The sequence below is a fragment of the Neurospora tetrasperma genome, assembly GCF_000213175.1.
Source record: "Neurospora tetrasperma FGSC 2508 unplaced genomic scaffold NEUTE1scaffold_81, whole genome shotgun sequence".
Classification (NCBI taxonomy): domain Eukaryota; kingdom Fungi; phylum Ascomycota; class Sordariomycetes; order Sordariales; family Sordariaceae; genus Neurospora; species Neurospora tetrasperma.
In genome coordinates this window covers 4,090,267-4,107,920 of record NW_009799179.1, presented here as the reverse complement: position 1 = coordinate 4,107,920, position 17,654 = coordinate 4,090,267, and the positions used below count along the sequence as shown (strand labels likewise).

Sequence of the window (17,654 nt, the reverse complement as noted above, 5' to 3'; positions counted from 1 at the left end):
ATCTATCTAGTTTGGGGTCTTTTGAGTTTCGGGCTGTCGTACGTATCCTTTTCTCCCTTTCTGACAGGTATAACTTTGGGTTGGTGCTTCTTTCCGGTTTTATTTATGGTGAAGTTCGCTGCCGGGTTGCTTCCTGTGACTTTTCTCCCGATTTACCTTTCCCTTGCAGCGAACCGCTCCCGGTATTCAAGGACGATGGTGCGGATGCTAAGTTCCTGTCGAATTCCCACGCGGGTTGGCTTCCTCCGGCAATGGCACTTTAAGTCCGGCCATTAGATCATACAGGTGATACCTACTGTATTGATCTCTGGGATGCGATGATGAATGGGACCCCTTTCTTCTACTTGGCCCCTGCAAAAAGTTCGTCAGTTTGTCTGCTCCTGCTGTTCAATGGTGGCTAGAACGTTGTGCGGCCATGCGATTCGCGAGACTCGACGGATAACTAGACTTACCGGCCGGATCACAACATCCGATTTCAGGACGATCAAAGTTGGACATAAGCGGATGTCCCTTCTCATGAGAGTCCCATCACATATCGGTCAATCTCTGAGCAGTCACGGCCCTCAATGCACAGTCAAACCACCTTCTGGCGTATGGCAAAGGTTTTATGTTGCTCTTTGGCAAGCCCGGAATACATGACGGAACCCGTGTCTCTTCCTCTTGAACCCAAGCTTTCGGGATTTAATTCAACGAACGCCTGTCCTGATCAATCTCGCAACTCGCCAAACTTCTTGTCCCACGTATGCAACATCTGATATTACGCCGCAGCCATTCTTCAAGTTTAGACCAAGAAATTCATCATCGCCACGATGCCGCCCACCGAGGACATACAGTACGCACCGCCTGGATCGTATCTAGCTTACAAGCGCAATTCGAAACTCCTGCTTTGTTGGATTGTCCGCACTGTTCAATCAATTATCAAATTTTGGGAAACGACTCGGCAACATGATCTTAACCTGACCTTGTTGGAAGTTCCCAGCGCTGGTCTACCAGGGCAGAAACGACCGAAAGAGTTGCTTGCTAATCCAGGCCGAGCGGGATTCTTTAACCGGTCCAGACTCTACAACTTTTGCAGGTTCATTAGCCTCCATGTGGATGTTATCCCACCTTCTATTCTGGCCTTGTTCCTTCATATCATCCACACAAGAGTCACTGCTTTGACTACATGGCAGGCGCTCGCAGCCAGGCGCCCACGCCCCGAAGAGATGGAGAATTTCCGAACGCTTGAGACTGATATTCGCGCCTTTTGGGTGGCCTTCAATGGCCTCAGAGGCTTTCATTGGATGTCAACTTCCCCGGGAGAGCAAGAGGTTTCGTCCATTTTGAAGTACAACACACCGGAGACCGAAGAAGATATCAATTATTTGGTCCCCGACAGATTTCCCATCCGCTTTCATCCTGAAGCTGAGAAAGGCAAGCCCGGGCGTCGCAACAAGTCAAAGACACCAGAAAAGGAAGCCAAATTCAACAAGATCAAGGACAGTCTCCCGCCTGATGACTTCCCACTAAGTCACTTTGACATCGATGACCCTTGCTATACGAACGGCCGTTTCAACTCCGAAGGGAACGCCTGGGGTATGGCAGCTTACGACCTGTTCAAGGAGTTCATGCACCTCAGAAACTTTCTCCACGATACCTGGGTAGAGGTTGTCTTCGATGGCCTCAACAGCACCGTGGCCGGGGCAATTGGTATTGCGGCCATGAATTTGATTGTCAAATACCGTCACGACAATATTCCTGAAGAATTAGGTTACATCAGCATGATCGACTACTTAACGGGTTATCAAAATCCTGATGATAATGTTCAACCATTTTTTGCGTCCGTCTACCGCGTTCATGGCGATGGCTCATGTTCAGGAAAGACTGAAAATCAGAGTGTGGATATGAAGGAACAGTTCATGATATACACGTTCGAATCGCTTTTTGAGTTCCTTTCCGATTTTCGCACCACACAAACCGGAAAGCCCACCGAGCGCATGGCAAAGCTTCTCCAGAGCTGGGATTCCAGCGCCGACCTAATGGTACTTACAAAGGAAGAATACCTACAGTGGCGTCATCTATATACCATCAAGCTTCTTTACTCGCTTTTTGACGAATATGTTGCCCCTATATTGAAATCGAAAGAATTCGACGGAGATTGGGAAAATGTCATCTGGGGCCCAAAAGGCCCATCCGAAGATGACTTGAGTGGATCAGGTTCATATCAGCATAGAGCCTTCTTGTCCAGCATCATTAAACTTGCCATGGAAAAACCCTCGTCCACCGGTGAATCAACTCGACACAACATTCAGCCTACCACAGTCTTCATACTACAACACATGGTGGATTCCTTTACTGTGTCAAGGGGCTGGATGAATAACCCTCTCTGGGGGCCTATTTTTGTCCAGCCGCCTTCTTCCGATGACTTCTTTCCCGCACGTGATTTGGCGCTGTTCTTGGGTGTCAAGCTTGACGACTCTATGAATCTTGGGCCCGGGTTTTGGACTTCTTTACACTTGCTGGACGAAGATCTACGTACTGGAGAGGACCAGAAAATCGAGCAGACCCATTTTCTAAAGCATGCGGCTAGAGTTTGCTCCGCTGCCCTGGAGTTTCGCTCCACAAGACAGGACCAAGGCGCGGGTTCAAATTTCCTGTGGGGTTGCTCCCCCTTCCATTGCGCTGAAGTCCTTGTGCAGAGCCTGACAAATTTCGATCATATCTCCAGAGTACTCTACCCTGGTTTCACGAATGAGCCTGTACTCCTGGTACACTTGTACAATATGTTGGTTACTGAAGGATACACGGATAAGGCACCTCAGGCATTTCTCATCTTAAAGGTTATTTTTGACAATTTGTTGATCGAGGAGGCAAGGACACCGGAATATGGTGCCTACTACGACCGAGCCTTGAACAACGCCCTAAATTGCTTTAGCACGTGGTTTCCCCTTTCGGTATTTAATCATCTGTACGTTCAAAACTACAGAGTTGAAAGGATCGGACGCCTAGAGAATCTGCAAAGATTCATGGAGGACACTACCGCCGGTGAAGAGAAACGGGCCATGCAGGTCAAGGGGCATGGCTCAAGCAACAATCACAGATTTATCATCAAAGGTGGCCGTGACCGGGCGAAGACAATCATGGAAGGAATACAGGCCGTCGACTTCAAGCTCAATGAATTAGTTCCTGGAAAGCTGCTCGAAGGGCCGGGTGGCAGCAAGGTCGTGGTGAACTTTCGCGATGTCCTTGAACTGTTGAAGACCGAGGTCATCATCGGCGTACATGGCAGTCATTGCCTTGACGCTGTGAACCGCTTGTGGGTTACTGCGCGGTCGATTATTCTGTTCCATTCCATCGAGAGACAACTGGCCGCTGCGAAGGACCCGTTGTATCTAAGCATATACGGAGACCCCGACACGAAGGAGGTTGAAAACTCAAAGAAGGACGAAATTGGTGGGAATGGAGGGGGGCGAGAGAATGCCTTAGCTACCAAGCGTGTGCGTCTCACAATGCGTCTCTTGTCGCGTGAACTGAAACCGCCTGGGACGAAGACCGCGATAGAGATTGCCGTTAAAGCGTTTGAGGACGAGAAGCTTACCAACTTTCCGTGCACGTACTGGGGGGATGAGGCAGACTTGGGAATGAAGAGCGATGATGGCATAATACAGCGTCTGGAGAAGGGGCTAGCAAGTGTATCATGTCCGTTCATGTAACATTGTCAAGGAATCGTTCTGTATAATAGTGGCGAAAGCCAGTGTTGTCGTATAAAATGGGCTTCACAGCGAAACAAAATTGTAATCAAGTTCTTTTGATAGACTTCCATGTATCCAATACGCAGACATTACACGAGATTGTTGCGTTCCTCGTTTATATGATCCCCGACGCCGATTGTGCTGGGTGATGATGGTCTACATCAAACAATAAAAGAAGCAAATCGCAAAACCCGCCATCAATCCCTGTTCAACGCCATCCAACCCCCCAAAGACTCCGTTACTCGACGCAGATAAAGAAAATACTCCATTATCACAATCTCGAATGATCGCACCAACTCGCATACTCTACCGGGGCTCCTGTTCCTATCGGAGTGGGGGTCTGAACGATGAACTCAAACTGTTGTTGCTGTTGTGCTTGCGTTGCCGGGACATTTGAGAAGTTGAAGACCAAGCCCTGATTGACCACAGGCATGTAGATGCCGTTCAGCGACAACGATTGTGGCGAGGGTGACGACGACGAGAATGACGACGACATGGATGGCGAAGGGGAAGGTGAGGAAGTAGAAGTAGAAGCATAACTCATACTCATAGGTCCCGCTGATGGTACCATGAGATCAGCAGCGCAAGAACCCCAAGCACAGTCCATGTCTCCCGAACAATTGTAGCCGTTGTTTCCGAAAGAAAATAACTCGAAATTAGCGGCATCCGCCGCCGCCGCAGCCGTCGTCGTCGTCGTCGTCGTCGTCGGGAATGAGGACGTCCCCGTTGACAGTGCTGATGGTGGAAGGAGAAACCCAAGGCCGGACCCTTGGGTGGAAGTAGACTCGATGTCTGATAGCGAAAGTGGAGAGCGAGTGAAGCATTGTCCGAGCTCGGGGGTAAGTTGGCTTGAGGTGGGTGGTGTAGGGGATAGGTATCGTGGTTTACTTGTCATCGACATAGGGCTCGGAATCGCTTTTGTTGGTGTTGTTGTTGTGGTGGTGGTGGTGGTGGTAGTGGCCCTCTTGGTTCTAGGTCTGATGATGTTGGGTGTTGAAGACCTGGAGCGAGAGGAGGAAGGGGATGAAGCAGAAGAAGAAGAAGCAGATTTCTGTCTGCGACGGAGAATACTATAACGGTTTTTGGCGGCTAGAGAGGTGCGGTTGGGAAAGTGAGTGTTGACGATCTCGGTCCAGTTGCGCCCTCGTTGGGAAACGATTTGGAGAAGAAGGATATCCTGGGGATAGTTGGTTAGTCAAGCGTATGGGGCAGAGAATGATTTATTTTTTTCTCACCTCTTCCGGCGTCCACGGACTTCTATCAATCTTGGGGTCAAGACAATCATACCAGCGCTTCCAACACTGGTCTCCGTTGCGTGAACCCACCACCTGAGCAACCTTGCTCCAGCGCGGGCCGTGACTGTCAAAGGCCTCGCGCAGCCTTTGGTCTTCCTCTCTGGTCCAGGTGCCCTTGCGAATGTTATGGGCTACGTTGTAGTGCCAACGTTTTCGGCAGTCTTTGTTGTTCCGTCGGGAGAGGTGGGAGGCGACTTTGCACCAGTTGATGGAACCGCTGGCTGGTGTTTCTGTTAATCAGGGACAAGGAAAGGTCAGCAAACCGATACAAGGTGAATTATGCAACTAGGGTCCATGGAGCTCTTCTTGCCCTTCGTCACGGCTTCAGCAAGCAACCTATCCTCCTCTGGCGTCCAAACCTGCCGAGGCTTAGACTCGGTCTGTGGCAATGGAGAGGTACTGCGTGGAGAGTACATGAAGAACTGGGATATACTAGACATGGGAACAGTATGCTTATGTGTTGTTATTGTTTTGGTGGCGTTGATGTGGTATCTTGAGCTGAGCGTGATGATGGTGGGTAAACAGTGAGCGTGAAGAATGAAGAATTCGCCGAAAGAGCATACTTATATGAGAAGACGAGAGAGAATTCATGTGTCTCTGTGTCAAGCTTAGCTACCCCCATAGAGCGAAAGGCTCCGGCCAAGTAGTGAGAACTAGTCCCCCCCTGGTGTAAGTGATACAACGTCCATGATAGATCGCCGCAACAACACTAGGCTACCTAGCCTCTGATGTCTGCGAGAGAGTAGGCACATCTCATCCTTCAACAAGATCCTAGTTTCGGATATGCAGCCCTATGGGCCATCCCCACGCCCGCTCTCGTGTTGTTGCCCGTCACCAAGCGGCATCTTCCTGGCGTCTAGAGTCGCATGCAAGTCATCTCGTCCCACTTGTTTCGTGGTACTCTTGGGTAGATCTGCTGTCGAGCATTAGCCTGATATCTAGCGAGCAGCTGTGCCAGAATGTTTCACGGGTAGTTACATGGTGAATGCTCACGTCAACAAGCTGTCGTCATGTACAGTGTCTGAGCTCCGTGGGCCATTTAGAGCTTGAGCGCCAAGGTCGAAACCGGTCTGGCACGTTAAAGTACTACCTCGAAATCATGGTACGACAAGAGAATACCCCAGGCAGCCGGATATTCCATTTAGAGCGACCTAGTAAGCTCTCATAGGTCGAGAAAGAATGGCCCGGTAAGTGAAGCCAAGGAAGAGCAGTCCGATGGTCCCCGACCGAGTGTTTAACGCTCCGGTTTTCGACGGCGGTATAGACTCGGGACGGCCTCTGGCTGTTTGGAGATGCATCTTGCGGGCAAAAGTCACGAGGGAGAGTACAGAAAATGGGGCGGAGGCGCGTGGAGGGGGGCTTGGCTTCAGGTAAGCAGGCAGCAAGGTATTTGATGTTGTGTAACGCGACAAGCCAACGGAAAGAAGGCGACGTAAAGACTTTGAACCTTCCTGCGGTGCTTCCACTGGGCCGCTTTTCGTCCAACGATGAAAAGGCTATCAGGAACCCGAATGTACAGGACGGGAGAGGGATTGGATCTGGAGTGGCGGTGACCTTAACTAATCCACTGCCTTTTACTCCCGTAGTAAATACCTTCTATCCTGTGGGGGGACAGCTGAAGCCAAGCCAGCCACATCGGGGCGCCACAAGACAATAAGGGGCCGACTTGATATACAAGACATGATGCCATTGCAAAGCAAGATATCTCACCAGGGAACAATTAACTCCAAATTGATATTACTGACCTCAACTGTTGTGGTAAGCACAGAAGTGGAAACGCTGAAGTCCTCCCCAATACCCCATCCGGTTTCTTAATTCCGTGTCTCAATTCAATAGCGAGTCTTCCTCCTGACTACACACGAGACAGCCACTGGCTGATAGGGATTCCTCACTGCTTCAGATTCCCTGCCAAACTTGGGCTGGAGCTGCCCGCCTGTCCCAAGAGGTGCCGGGCTCGTAGGGCTGGTAAGTAACACAACCTACGCCCACTTCTTTCGTCTCTTCGGACCGTTAGAATGTTTTTTTGCACTCCTGAAAGGAGGAGAATGTATGAAAGCGGCGAATACCGTGACACAATGAATTAGGGTGCCTGCTACGCGGACATAGGCCACATTTAAACTTCCACAAATAAGCTCCCTGCATCGTGTCTTGTGTTCATGTTACCCTAGTTTGGCTGCTCCTCCTTTGGGGGTCCGGACTGGAGGATACGTACATACATACACCAGCCTCATCGAAGTTGTGGGTGTTTATTTGGGTCCCGAGGCAGGACAGCATCCTCTTTGCCCCAACTTCGGCTTGGACAATTGTAAGTGCTAGAGGAAAAATCCTCCTGGTACCATGGACGCGTCTATTTAGGGTACTTTGACATCGAATATCGTATAGAATTTCGCAGAAAATCCAAAGTTTTTTTTTCGACGTACCTATTTAATCGGCAACCAAGTACGACACAAACAGAACTTAGGAAGCTTAAGAGTACCTTTGCCTAAGTGAGATTGTTCAACCATCATGAGGACGGCAAGTTGAAAAAAAAAAAAAAAAAAAAAAAAAAAAGCGCCACGTCCGTGGAGTGTTACACATGCGATCCAGTATGGAGTGAGATCTTTCCCCTTTCAGAAGACGAGTTAGGTTGAATTCGTTGAGCCCGTTGTCAAAGCATTGGTGATGAGGCCCATAGTGTTCTTGTGGTCGTTCGTAAGGGATGCGTAATGTGCGCGCAATCAAGCGATAAAGCGATGTTCTTCGATATCCAAGTGTAGAAAGAGTGATGAAGCCGTGTAGGGGGAAGAATACCTCGCTGCGAGCTATTCCATCATTTTATTACAGATCGCATCGCTGTGTTCAAGATAGAAGGAAACAAGGCGGAGGCTACCGTCCCTTGTGACTTCTCCATCGCACCTTCTTTTTTGTATCGTTCCTCCCTCTAATCATCCTTTCACCAAACCACACAACACCAAAAATCACCGCCCACTCCTCCCCATCTACTCATAAGTATAACAAAACGGCCCATCAACGGTACTGACCAAGTCCCTAATCCTCCAAACCTGATCTCCAACCACTCCCAGATCCACGATATCATCCAACGTCTGCCTTGGACTGTTCACTGGATCAAACATAGCCGTGCCACCAGCAATCTGCTCAGTCCGGTTCTCCAAGTCCAGCCACTGCCAGATAGCCCAAGTTCGATCAATGCCCGCATGGTGATTAAAAAACGCCGGATCATTAGGGCTGGTGTAAAAATCGCCTCCTGGGTCGCCGCCAATGGTGTGATGTCCGCTAGCATGGATGCCCATGAGCGGCATCCCGTTGTGTTCGGCTGGGTTGTAAGTGCCCTCGACTTCCCAGGGCCGCGCTGTCACAGCCTGCATGCGGTCTTGAAAGGCGAGGATGTCGGAGGAATCGGTGATCAGGCTCACCATGTCTTCGGTGCGGGTATAACGCGAGGAAAGATAGTTGGTGATGTCGCGGCGAACACAGCGCGGGTTGTCGCCCATGCCGTTAGGAAGGGGGTTGGCAACGGGAGCAGGTTTGAGTATTGGGGAGAGAGGGCCTAGGCGGGCGGTCATACTGAGTTGATCGCTAGGTTAGCAAGGGAGGGCGCAGAAGGGGGGGACACTCGCCAGTCAAGTTGGAGACTTGAGGTTTTGCGCCACCGAGCAACGGGTTAAGTGGTACAAAGATGCTTACTTGACGAATGGACCAGAGTAAATACACCCTCCGCCTGGTCCAGCTGGGTAGTAGTCGGTATCTTCATGATCGACCTTGAGACCGTTGCCGCTCAAGCTAGTGTCGCTGCCGTCGAAGAGAGGAGAGTTCACCGGATCGGATGCCCATTTGCCCCAGTTCCAGTACTGTCACAGTACGTTAGCATCGAAAATGCGGCTATGGACAGTAGTCGTAGATTTGATATGAATCATACCGGCTGTGATCCAGTGTAACCACACTCTTCCCGGAGAACTCTTTCGAAGGACCAGGTGAAATAGCGATGCCATGCAAGGAAGCTTCCCTAAAGAACAGTTAGTTTATTTGGGATTATCAGAGGCATAGAGTCCAATACTAACAGTCCCATGAATGGTCAATGTCTGGTTCATATGAACAGCCACAAAGTCATCATAGCGTGTTTTGGCTCCAGGATACTCCGTCTGGTCCAGTTGAGAAGGCTTAGACATCAAACACAGCATAGCGGCGATGTACTCTCTACGCTCAGCCTTTGAGATGTCGCCCCTGTTTTGTGTGATAAGGGTCAGCTTCATTGTCACTATTTTTTTCTGCCTTCGAGGCTGCTCTTACCATTCACGTCGAATCTCAAGGTTTTCTTTGGTGCATGTTGAGGACTTGGCAAGCCGGAGCTCAAGGTTAGCTTTACCTGTCTGCTGCAGCTCGTGGACAGCATCTTTTCCAGTCGCACCAACGAGTGATGATGCGGCAAGCACCAAAAACAGAAGTGATCGAGCCATCGACGGCATGGAGGGTTTTGTTGAAGAGAATAAAGCCAGTTGGTGTGGGACTTCGTGGTCCAAGAGCCCGGAGAGGACGAAGGGGTTATATAGGCCCAAGTCAACGCAAAATTTCACAGCTCTCCCGATCTACCGCTCTGGTCTCCGTTCAGCGTTTTGAATCCGATTTGCCGAAAACTTCGCACTTGTAATGGAGTAACAGCAGGTAATCTCCCATTCGTTGAACGGTTCAAGCGAGCTAGGACGGGGCTCCGTCAGCATGTGGCTTGCAGAATCGACTGGGAATTGCAAAGGACCTGCAGGAAGAGAATCGTGTCCATCTATGTTTCGAGGCTTGTCAAATACAACGTACCAACACAAGTCACCACGTGTCTGAATTTCCGTGCGTTGGCGAGTGTAAAGTTACGCACAAGGACAGATCTCGGGACTGCGATATACGCTGGTGAAGGTTGATGATGCTTACGGGAACCGTATCGTTGATGAACATGCATGTCAAGCGAGATACTGGAGAGAAAGTCACAGTGTCGACACCATCCTCCTGTTTTTGGAGCCCTGATGAGCACCGGTGCGACGGCCGTGGGATGACCACTTGGGCTCCCGACAACGAGGAGGTGAACAAATTCCCATCTTTACAGAACTCTGCCGACCTTTCATCTCAAAACGATGGTTACATCAACAAGAAGGCATGCCAAATGAAGTGTGAGCGACGCCGCTCAACGTAGATGAAGTCCTGGCGGCAGCCAATGCAACCCCAGAGGTTGTATTCCTACACTCAATCGCCTGTGCAGTCTTGGCGGGGTGTGTGCGTGCACACACACACACACACACCGCACTTCTGTATTATACAACTTCGTTAAAATTCATTATTTAACAATAATTTCTAAATTATTTTGAAGCTATTTCAATGTGCAAAGTAATCAAAATACTAGTAATTAATCAAATTTATTACAATAATACCTCCTAAAACGATTCTTAATTTAAAATCCGCTAGTGTAAAGCGTTCCCGTATTCAAAGTAGCGCATTAGCAATTTACTTTAATAAAGATTAAAATAAGGAAGATCCTAACTTAATAATTCTATAATACGCCTCCTCCTACCCTAGAAAGAAGAGTTATAAAGCTGAGTAATTTATTAAAATTATCCTTAAAATTAGTCTGTTTAAAAAGAAGGCTACTCTTATTAAAATTACTTTTAAGAAGACTACTATTAAGAAGGGGAAGGTTCTCGTTAGAGACTCGGCGCTAAAATTAGAATTAGAATTAGAATTAGAACTGCCGTTGTCCCCTCCTAAACCTACAATACTTATTAAAATTTCTAGTAGCAAAGAGGATTCTAATAATAATATTAAAGTTAAATAATAATTCTCCATCCGCCTTACCCCTAAGAAGCGGGCTTTTAATACTTTATTTTATCTATTGGGTAATAATAACGGCAAAGTAGCCTCCCTAATTAAATTAATTATTTCGGCGCTACTAGCCTAGTCCCGCACTATCTATAAGCCGGCTATTCTAATACTATTGCTACGTCCTAAATACCCTAAATCAATATAAATTTAATTTAATATAATCGGTTTATATATTACTACTAATTATAATAAACTACCCCCTATCGAAGACTATAATTTATTCAGAGAGGTTAAAATTGAATAAAATAATAGCGAACTTTATAAATAATAATTTAGGACAATACTACTTAAGGAAATTAAATATTTATAATAAAATTATATATAAAATATTATTAATAATAATATAGTTGTAAAGATAAAATAATTAGTTTCTTTGTACAATATTACCTATACCGCCGCTACCTATAATAACTACCATACCCAGGTTATTATCTATTATAAAATTATCCCTAGGAAGGAGTTTTTTAATAGGTATAGTAATTTTAAATATAAAACTATTATAAAATTATACCTCTACTATATTAGTTAGAATTACTATTTTACTATATTATTTAAATTTTAATTAACCAACCCGCCCGCTAATAAAATCCCTACTACTCTATCCTCCTATAGTAATATACCCTCTACTCCTACCCTATCTCGTAATTTAATTAATCTCTTTATTACCCTATAAGTAACCGATACACTATCATTACGAAGGTTATAAACTCTAGCCGGTACTAAGAAGTCTAAGCGCGTTATAATAAATATTATACTAGTAAAAGTTAAAAAGAATTTAAAGGAGGACCGGTAGCGAGAGGAGCGTATAGGGGTAAAACTATACAGTACTATATATTAGGAACTAATATAAATATAAGCGTACGATTTTGGTTATAAGTATAAGAATTATAATAAGGCTATTAAATATTAGATATACTATATTATTAATAGGAATATAACCTATTATAACCTTAATATTAAAAATATAAGTAAGTAGGCATACGCAATCTCGTTGGGGAAGGCTATAGTAGCTAACCTACCTAATAATTTATTATAAGAGATATTAGGTAATAAGGTAGTAACCGTCTCTAATACTAGTAACGGTAGTAAATATAAGGGAGGAGGTAATAGTCTACCAATTAATATTAATATTATTAATAATATTAATAGTAATAATAGTAGTACTAATATAGAGACTATAAATAGTCTATTATAAACTATATCAAGGAGGGATAATTTTAGAAGTCTATATTAACTATACCCTCCTCTCCTATATTTACTATACCTATTACCCTACTAATATTTCCCTCCTTACTTTTAATTTCCTTAAGTCTAGTTACTTCTTCCTTATACCGCTGGCGGCTCTATAATTAATTTAATAATTATAAGCAATTATAATTATAATATAGTAGGCACTCTCCTCCTACTAGGCAAAACGGTAACTATCAATTTATATATACCTTTAAATTATTTTACTACCGTATTCTATAGGCACCCGACCGACCGTAAGACTTTTATTATTAAGTATACTAATACTAATCCTCCTCTTATTTTTATAGCGATTATAGTCTTTATTTAATTACCTATACTATTATTAATCGTACTACCGTTAGTAACGGACAAGGAGAACGAAGGTAAAGAAATTAGAGAATCCCTAATAGAAGCTAGAGAATTATTTATACTATATCCGCCCGTACCTTCAATTCTTAATTTTTATTTATTACTGCTACCCTCCGCCCTACTTAATCAGCCAGCTAAAAAGATTATTACCGAATTCTTTAAAGCGTTCTATAAGCGTTATTATATTAGAACGTTAATTAAAGTAGTATTAGTATATAGAGTTCTAATCGCTTTAAGGAATAGATTCTAAAATAAAAAGGCACTGCCTAATATACTTATACTCAAAGAATAACTGGTAGAGTAATTTACGAGGTTAGGGTTTAACTACGACCTTTATACGGTATTTAGGGACGGTATTAAAAACTTCCTTAAAATTAAGTACGTAGTACTAGTAATATAATTAAATTATAGTAAGTATACCTTCTAACCCCTATTACTATAATTTAATTAATTAATATATATTTTAAACCCCCGGTTTAATACTATATTCGAATATAGCGTTATTAAAATTCTCGCTTCTATAGCGGGCAGTACTATTATTAGCGGTCCTAACGAGGGATAACGATATTACGAGTCGATTTATAGCGAAAGAGGGGGGTTTCTAGCATTTTGGTATTATTATATAAATAAATACGATTTTTGGCACTTTTAATACTTCTAGTATTCCTAATATTTCTAACATTTCTAATATACAATTCAATTTAATATATAAAAATCTATCTCTCCCTTCTATATTCTCTACCGCCGCCTAAATATAGTACCTATTTTTCTATATTTAACTAGTTTATTAGTATATAACTCCCTATACTCTTTATTAATATTATTAAATCGATTTATTACCAGCTTTATATTCTTAAAATAATTATAAATCTACTATATTCTATACCCTACGTCCTATACTAATCGTTTAAGAAACGTAGTAAAGTCGTTATCTAATATTTTATTACTAACCTTATTATAATATACCCTTTTAAACTACCGCTTGAAATTACTAAAGTATATTTTAATAGGATTGAATTTAGGAGAGTATAGTAATAAATATTATAATAAAACCTCCTTCTAATTATACGCGTACTGGAGTTTAGTATAAAAGTATTAATTAATATTATATATTACTAAAATACTATTACAACCGGGAAATAGATTTATTTTAGGGAATAAGCATTTTACTATTTAATCCCAGACCCCGGCTAAGTCCGTTATACTTTTAAATACTAGTATATTGAATAGTCTATTTATTATAATAGTTAGAAGGAGGTAATATTATATACTATAAATAAACTTATTTAATACTATCGTAATAACGCTATAGGGTATTTAACTAGTATAACGAACGTTATCCCTTCGATTTATATTAGATTCGTTATAGAATATAAATATTTTTATAGTAAATAAAAAGATTTTTAATATTTATTTAGCTACTAATATAAAGGGTTATTATAATACCTTTATATAGAGTCGCTTCTTCTTCCACTTCTCCTATTGAAGGTACTACTATACAATCTCGGTCGAAATATATATATTATACTAATTAACTAAAAAGGTATAGATTTCGTCGAAGTATAAATTGGGTTTTAATATAAAGAAGTTTATAATTTCCTTTATAATATTAATTATAATTAATAAAGTATAGGGAGTAATATAATATACGTTATACCTTAAACGCCTATATAAGAAGCTTTCTAGTATTTTGAAAAATTCGTAATAGTAGAAATACCTTACTAATATCCGATAGAATATACTTATATTTCTATATACTTTTTACGCTTATACTAATAGTCTTAACGACGTTATTAGGATATTCGTTATTTACTAGTATTATTATTATTAATACTTTCTAGTAAGTATTAGAGTAGTGTACTATATCGATAACAGTTTAAAAGATAATATAAATATTAAAATAAATAATTGTACGATGTAGAGTATTAAAATATCAATTTTTTATACTAGTTTTGGCTAAATTTCAATATTAAACGATTGAGTTGAGTCGTGTAAAGCGATGTCAAATGGCTAGATTTGTCAAATGCGGTGTGTGTGTGTGTGTGTGCACGCACACACCCCGCCAAGACTGCACAGGCGATTGAGTGTGGGAATGTAACCATGACCTCGGATGTGGGAGGGGGTCCGGATAGAAATACTTTTCTGGCCCAGGGGAAAGGGTGACGAATGATGATGAATTATGAGGTTCCAGTGCAGTGTACCTTTTCAAAGGGCAGTTGGCCAATCATGGAACAGCTAACCGTGGTTGAAGTGCTGCAGGCTGTTGGTCTGTGTAGACACTCGATGAAAACAGAATGAAAACATCACACCAAGGCCAAGATGTGAGATCCAGGGACACGTGATATCATCTTGTACAGAAACAGACTTTTGCGAATGAAAATCAAATGGTTGAGGTTGAGATACCTGCTAGTTGGCGTTCAGGTTCGGGAATTTTAGCCTCCGGGGCTCATGAGGTATGAATGCCGTGCCCACGGGCCACCTGGAGTTTTCCCCCGACATCACATGCGTCGAACTCGCTCAAACCCGCATCATGAGAACAGCGACAAGCAAAAAGCTCCTCTTGCCTGTTGATATTCTCTGGGCTTTGGAATTGATAGCTCGCTGAATGGTGCGCGTACGAAGGGTAGAGGCTCTTTCATTCCAGTCAACAGGGCTCACCGCGTTAACGAACAAACAGGGCGATGATCGAGTGCACTTAACCGTCGACGATCCAAGGACTCTCGCACACCGATGTCAACCGACTTGTACGATGTTAGCAATTCCATTTCACGATCTGCTTAAGCCGAAGTGAGGATGGATTGACTTAGGGCGTCACACCTTGCCTGCCCATAGTTATCGTCGGTTCGCCACCCAGGACGTCAAGTCTTCCAGACCGCCATGTAACTCTTCCCGCCGGCAGTCTCGACTTCGGTCCAGCTCATCATCAGACAAGAGGAATATCATCTCTAGACTGATCCTATCCTTTTTGCCCGCAGATTGCGCTGGCTAAATAGTCTTCACCTTGGGGTTTGTTTCGTCCCATTCGAATAGGCCATCGGACCTGGACCGTGGTGCACCAAGGCTCGGCCATCCAAACAGGCGCCCGTGACACGACCGATTTGAAATTGATAGAGGCGACAAAGTCTAGGAGAGACAACATCTTGCTCCTCCCATTAGCAAGAGAGGCAAATCTGGAAATCGCTGCCAGACATCTCTTGTGCCTCGGTCGCGGTTTAACTTTTTTCCTTACCAGAAAAAAAAAAAAAAAAACTAAAACAACCCAAGGATCGCGTCCTTCTTTTGGCGCGTCACTCAACCACCTCCAACGCGCCTCGACTGCTTTCAAGTTCACCAAACCAAATTGGACGTGACTGGCTGAGAGCAAATCGCGTACTTACCGTATTAAGTCGTTGCCACCTCGTTCCTCAACATTATCTGACAATCCGCGACCCCTCAGCAAGAGTACCTTCACTGCCACGAGCATTAACAGTCACTCACCATGACGCGCCAGAGTCGTGCAGAGGCGGATAGAATCCATCACCAAGGATTTGTTTATTTCCCATTCATGCCGCCTTCAGAGCAGTATCCTGCGCTTACCGTCACGAGAAAGTTCAGTAAGAGGATCGACCCAGAGGATGTGGATCTAACCCAGCGAGAGATGGCTGGCTTCGTTTCAGTCTACCCTCGCCTCTATCAGGTCCCGAAAACCATGCAGGAGCGGATAAGAAGATGGTACATGGCCAACCGCAAGCTGGCGGATTCTTGGCCTTTGGATGGCTTTTGGAACGCGGCCGAGGACGATGCTCATGACCATATCGTCGTCAGAGAGCCGGGAGTACCGCCTGAGGCGAAGCAGATGGCCGGGATTGAGGATTCGGGGAACGGCAAGCCCGCCCTTGTTCCTAAGGAAAGGAAACCGAGGCCTCCAAAGGCAAAGAAAGAGGAGCCGGTAAGTGCTAAACCATTTTGACTGATTTTGTATCCGGGCATAGCAGCGAAGAACTAAACTGTCCGACACAGTCACAACCTTCGACTAGCAACACCAGCCAGGCCACACCTTTCCCGGAAAGTGTAGTGGCAAGGTGTCCAGAGCTGGAGCAGTGGTCCCAGCAAGCGTATTTCGCTGCCGAGCTTAAGGCCGCGGAACGGTCCTTTGGTTACATCCGCGGCTGGGTGGAGGATGCACAGAGTAGCGGCCGCTCGCCTTCAATCGTACAGCTGAATGAGTTGATGAACTTTGCATCAAATGCTTTGACGCGTGCATCGGAAGCCGTCAAAATATCTTCAGCGGTGGTAGAGGACCTCAAATCAACTCCCGCACCTCTTATTCATCCTGCCTTTGTGGCATGGCAGCAGCAACAGGAACAAACCATGGGCCAGGACCTCGATCCTCAGCCCCATGTTGAGCATAAAAAGCGGCCTTTTGAGGTAGATGACGCAGAAATGAACGAAGGGAAAGAACCGACAACTCAGACAGAACCCTCGGGAGCCGGCAAGGTCAGAAAGCTCTCAACCTATAGATCTGCACCGGAATCAAGATCAGGAGACTCAACATCGCCTCCGCATCGGGAAGATCATCAAACGGGCTCCAACCTTGCCAGTTCCCGGGCTATGTCGACATCAGCACCAATACATCCGGCATTTCTTCAACAATATGCGTCTCAACAGCCCCAGCCAGATCCCACAAATCACACCCACAGCAGCTTCATGGTGGCGCCGACGCACGGCTCATCTTTGCTATATGTGCCGATTGACAATGACAACCAGCAGCTAGAATCGGCAAGTGAAAGTGGTGGAGGCAGCGGTGGTCATGGCGACAGTAATGATGATGATGAGGAGGAGGAGGAGGATGAGGAGGAGGAGGAGGAGGATGAGGAAGATGAGGAAGAGGACGGAGGTGACGATGCATCGGACTAGAGATCCGATACCCTGACTCTGCCGTCCAGCCCCCCTGTCTCCCAAAAGGTGAACGACTCAACCATCATCAATGATAACAAAGGAGGATCGACAGAGGCACCAAGAGAAGAGAAATCGGGCGCCGGAAAGGCGTTGATCCAGTCAACTATCGGCGACGTATCTGCCGTCAATCCGAGTGCGCGCGAAAACACTAAAGGTTGCGATGCCGATGGAATACACACGAAGATCGCTCATGCTACAGACCTTGGTGCTGTGGATGGCGTTCGAGGTGGTT

At 44.9% G+C, this 17,654-nt stretch overlaps 4 protein-coding genes across 4 annotated transcripts; 2 read left to right on the top strand and 2 right to left on the bottom strand.

The window, feature by feature from the left end:
- Positions 1-809: 809 nt before the first annotated feature.
- On the top strand, positions 810-3,806 carry NEUTE1DRAFT_90560 (uncharacterized protein; the record flags this gene model as incomplete). The annotated part of the gene is made up of 2 exons (XM_009857708.1): positions 810-2,755; positions 2,966-3,806. The coding sequence occupies 2 exons, from the start codon at positions 810-812 to the stop codon at positions 3,690-3,692; spliced, it is 2,673 nt and encodes an 890-aa protein (XP_009856010.1).
- On the bottom strand, positions 3,776-5,466 carry NEUTE1DRAFT_125869 (uncharacterized protein; the record flags this gene model as incomplete). The annotated part of the gene is made up of 3 exons (XM_009857707.1): positions 3,776-4,908; positions 4,967-5,256; positions 5,313-5,466. The coding sequence occupies 3 exons, from the start codon at positions 5,464-5,466 to the stop codon at positions 4,003-4,005; spliced, it is 1,350 nt and encodes a 449-aa protein (XP_009856009.1).
- A 2,269-nt stretch (positions 5,467-7,735) lies between these two features.
- On the bottom strand, positions 7,736-9,511 carry NEUTE1DRAFT_118745 (uncharacterized protein; the record flags this gene model as incomplete). The annotated part of the gene is made up of 5 exons (XM_009857706.1): positions 7,736-8,590; positions 8,711-8,874; positions 8,943-9,029; positions 9,085-9,247; positions 9,314-9,511. The coding sequence occupies 5 exons, from the start codon at positions 9,487-9,489 to the stop codon at positions 8,005-8,007; spliced, it is 1,176 nt and encodes a 391-aa protein (XP_009856008.1).
- Positions 9,512-15,962: 6,451 nt separating this feature from the next.
- NEUTE1DRAFT_105355 (uncharacterized protein) lies at positions 15,963-17,380 on the top strand (the record flags this gene model as incomplete). Its single annotated transcript, XM_009857705.1, has 2 exons — positions 15,963-16,412; positions 16,484-17,380. The coding sequence occupies 2 exons, from the start codon at positions 15,963-15,965 to the stop codon at positions 17,378-17,380; spliced, it is 1,347 nt and encodes a 448-aa protein (XP_009856007.1).
- Between the last annotated feature and the right edge of the window lie 274 nt (positions 17,381-17,654).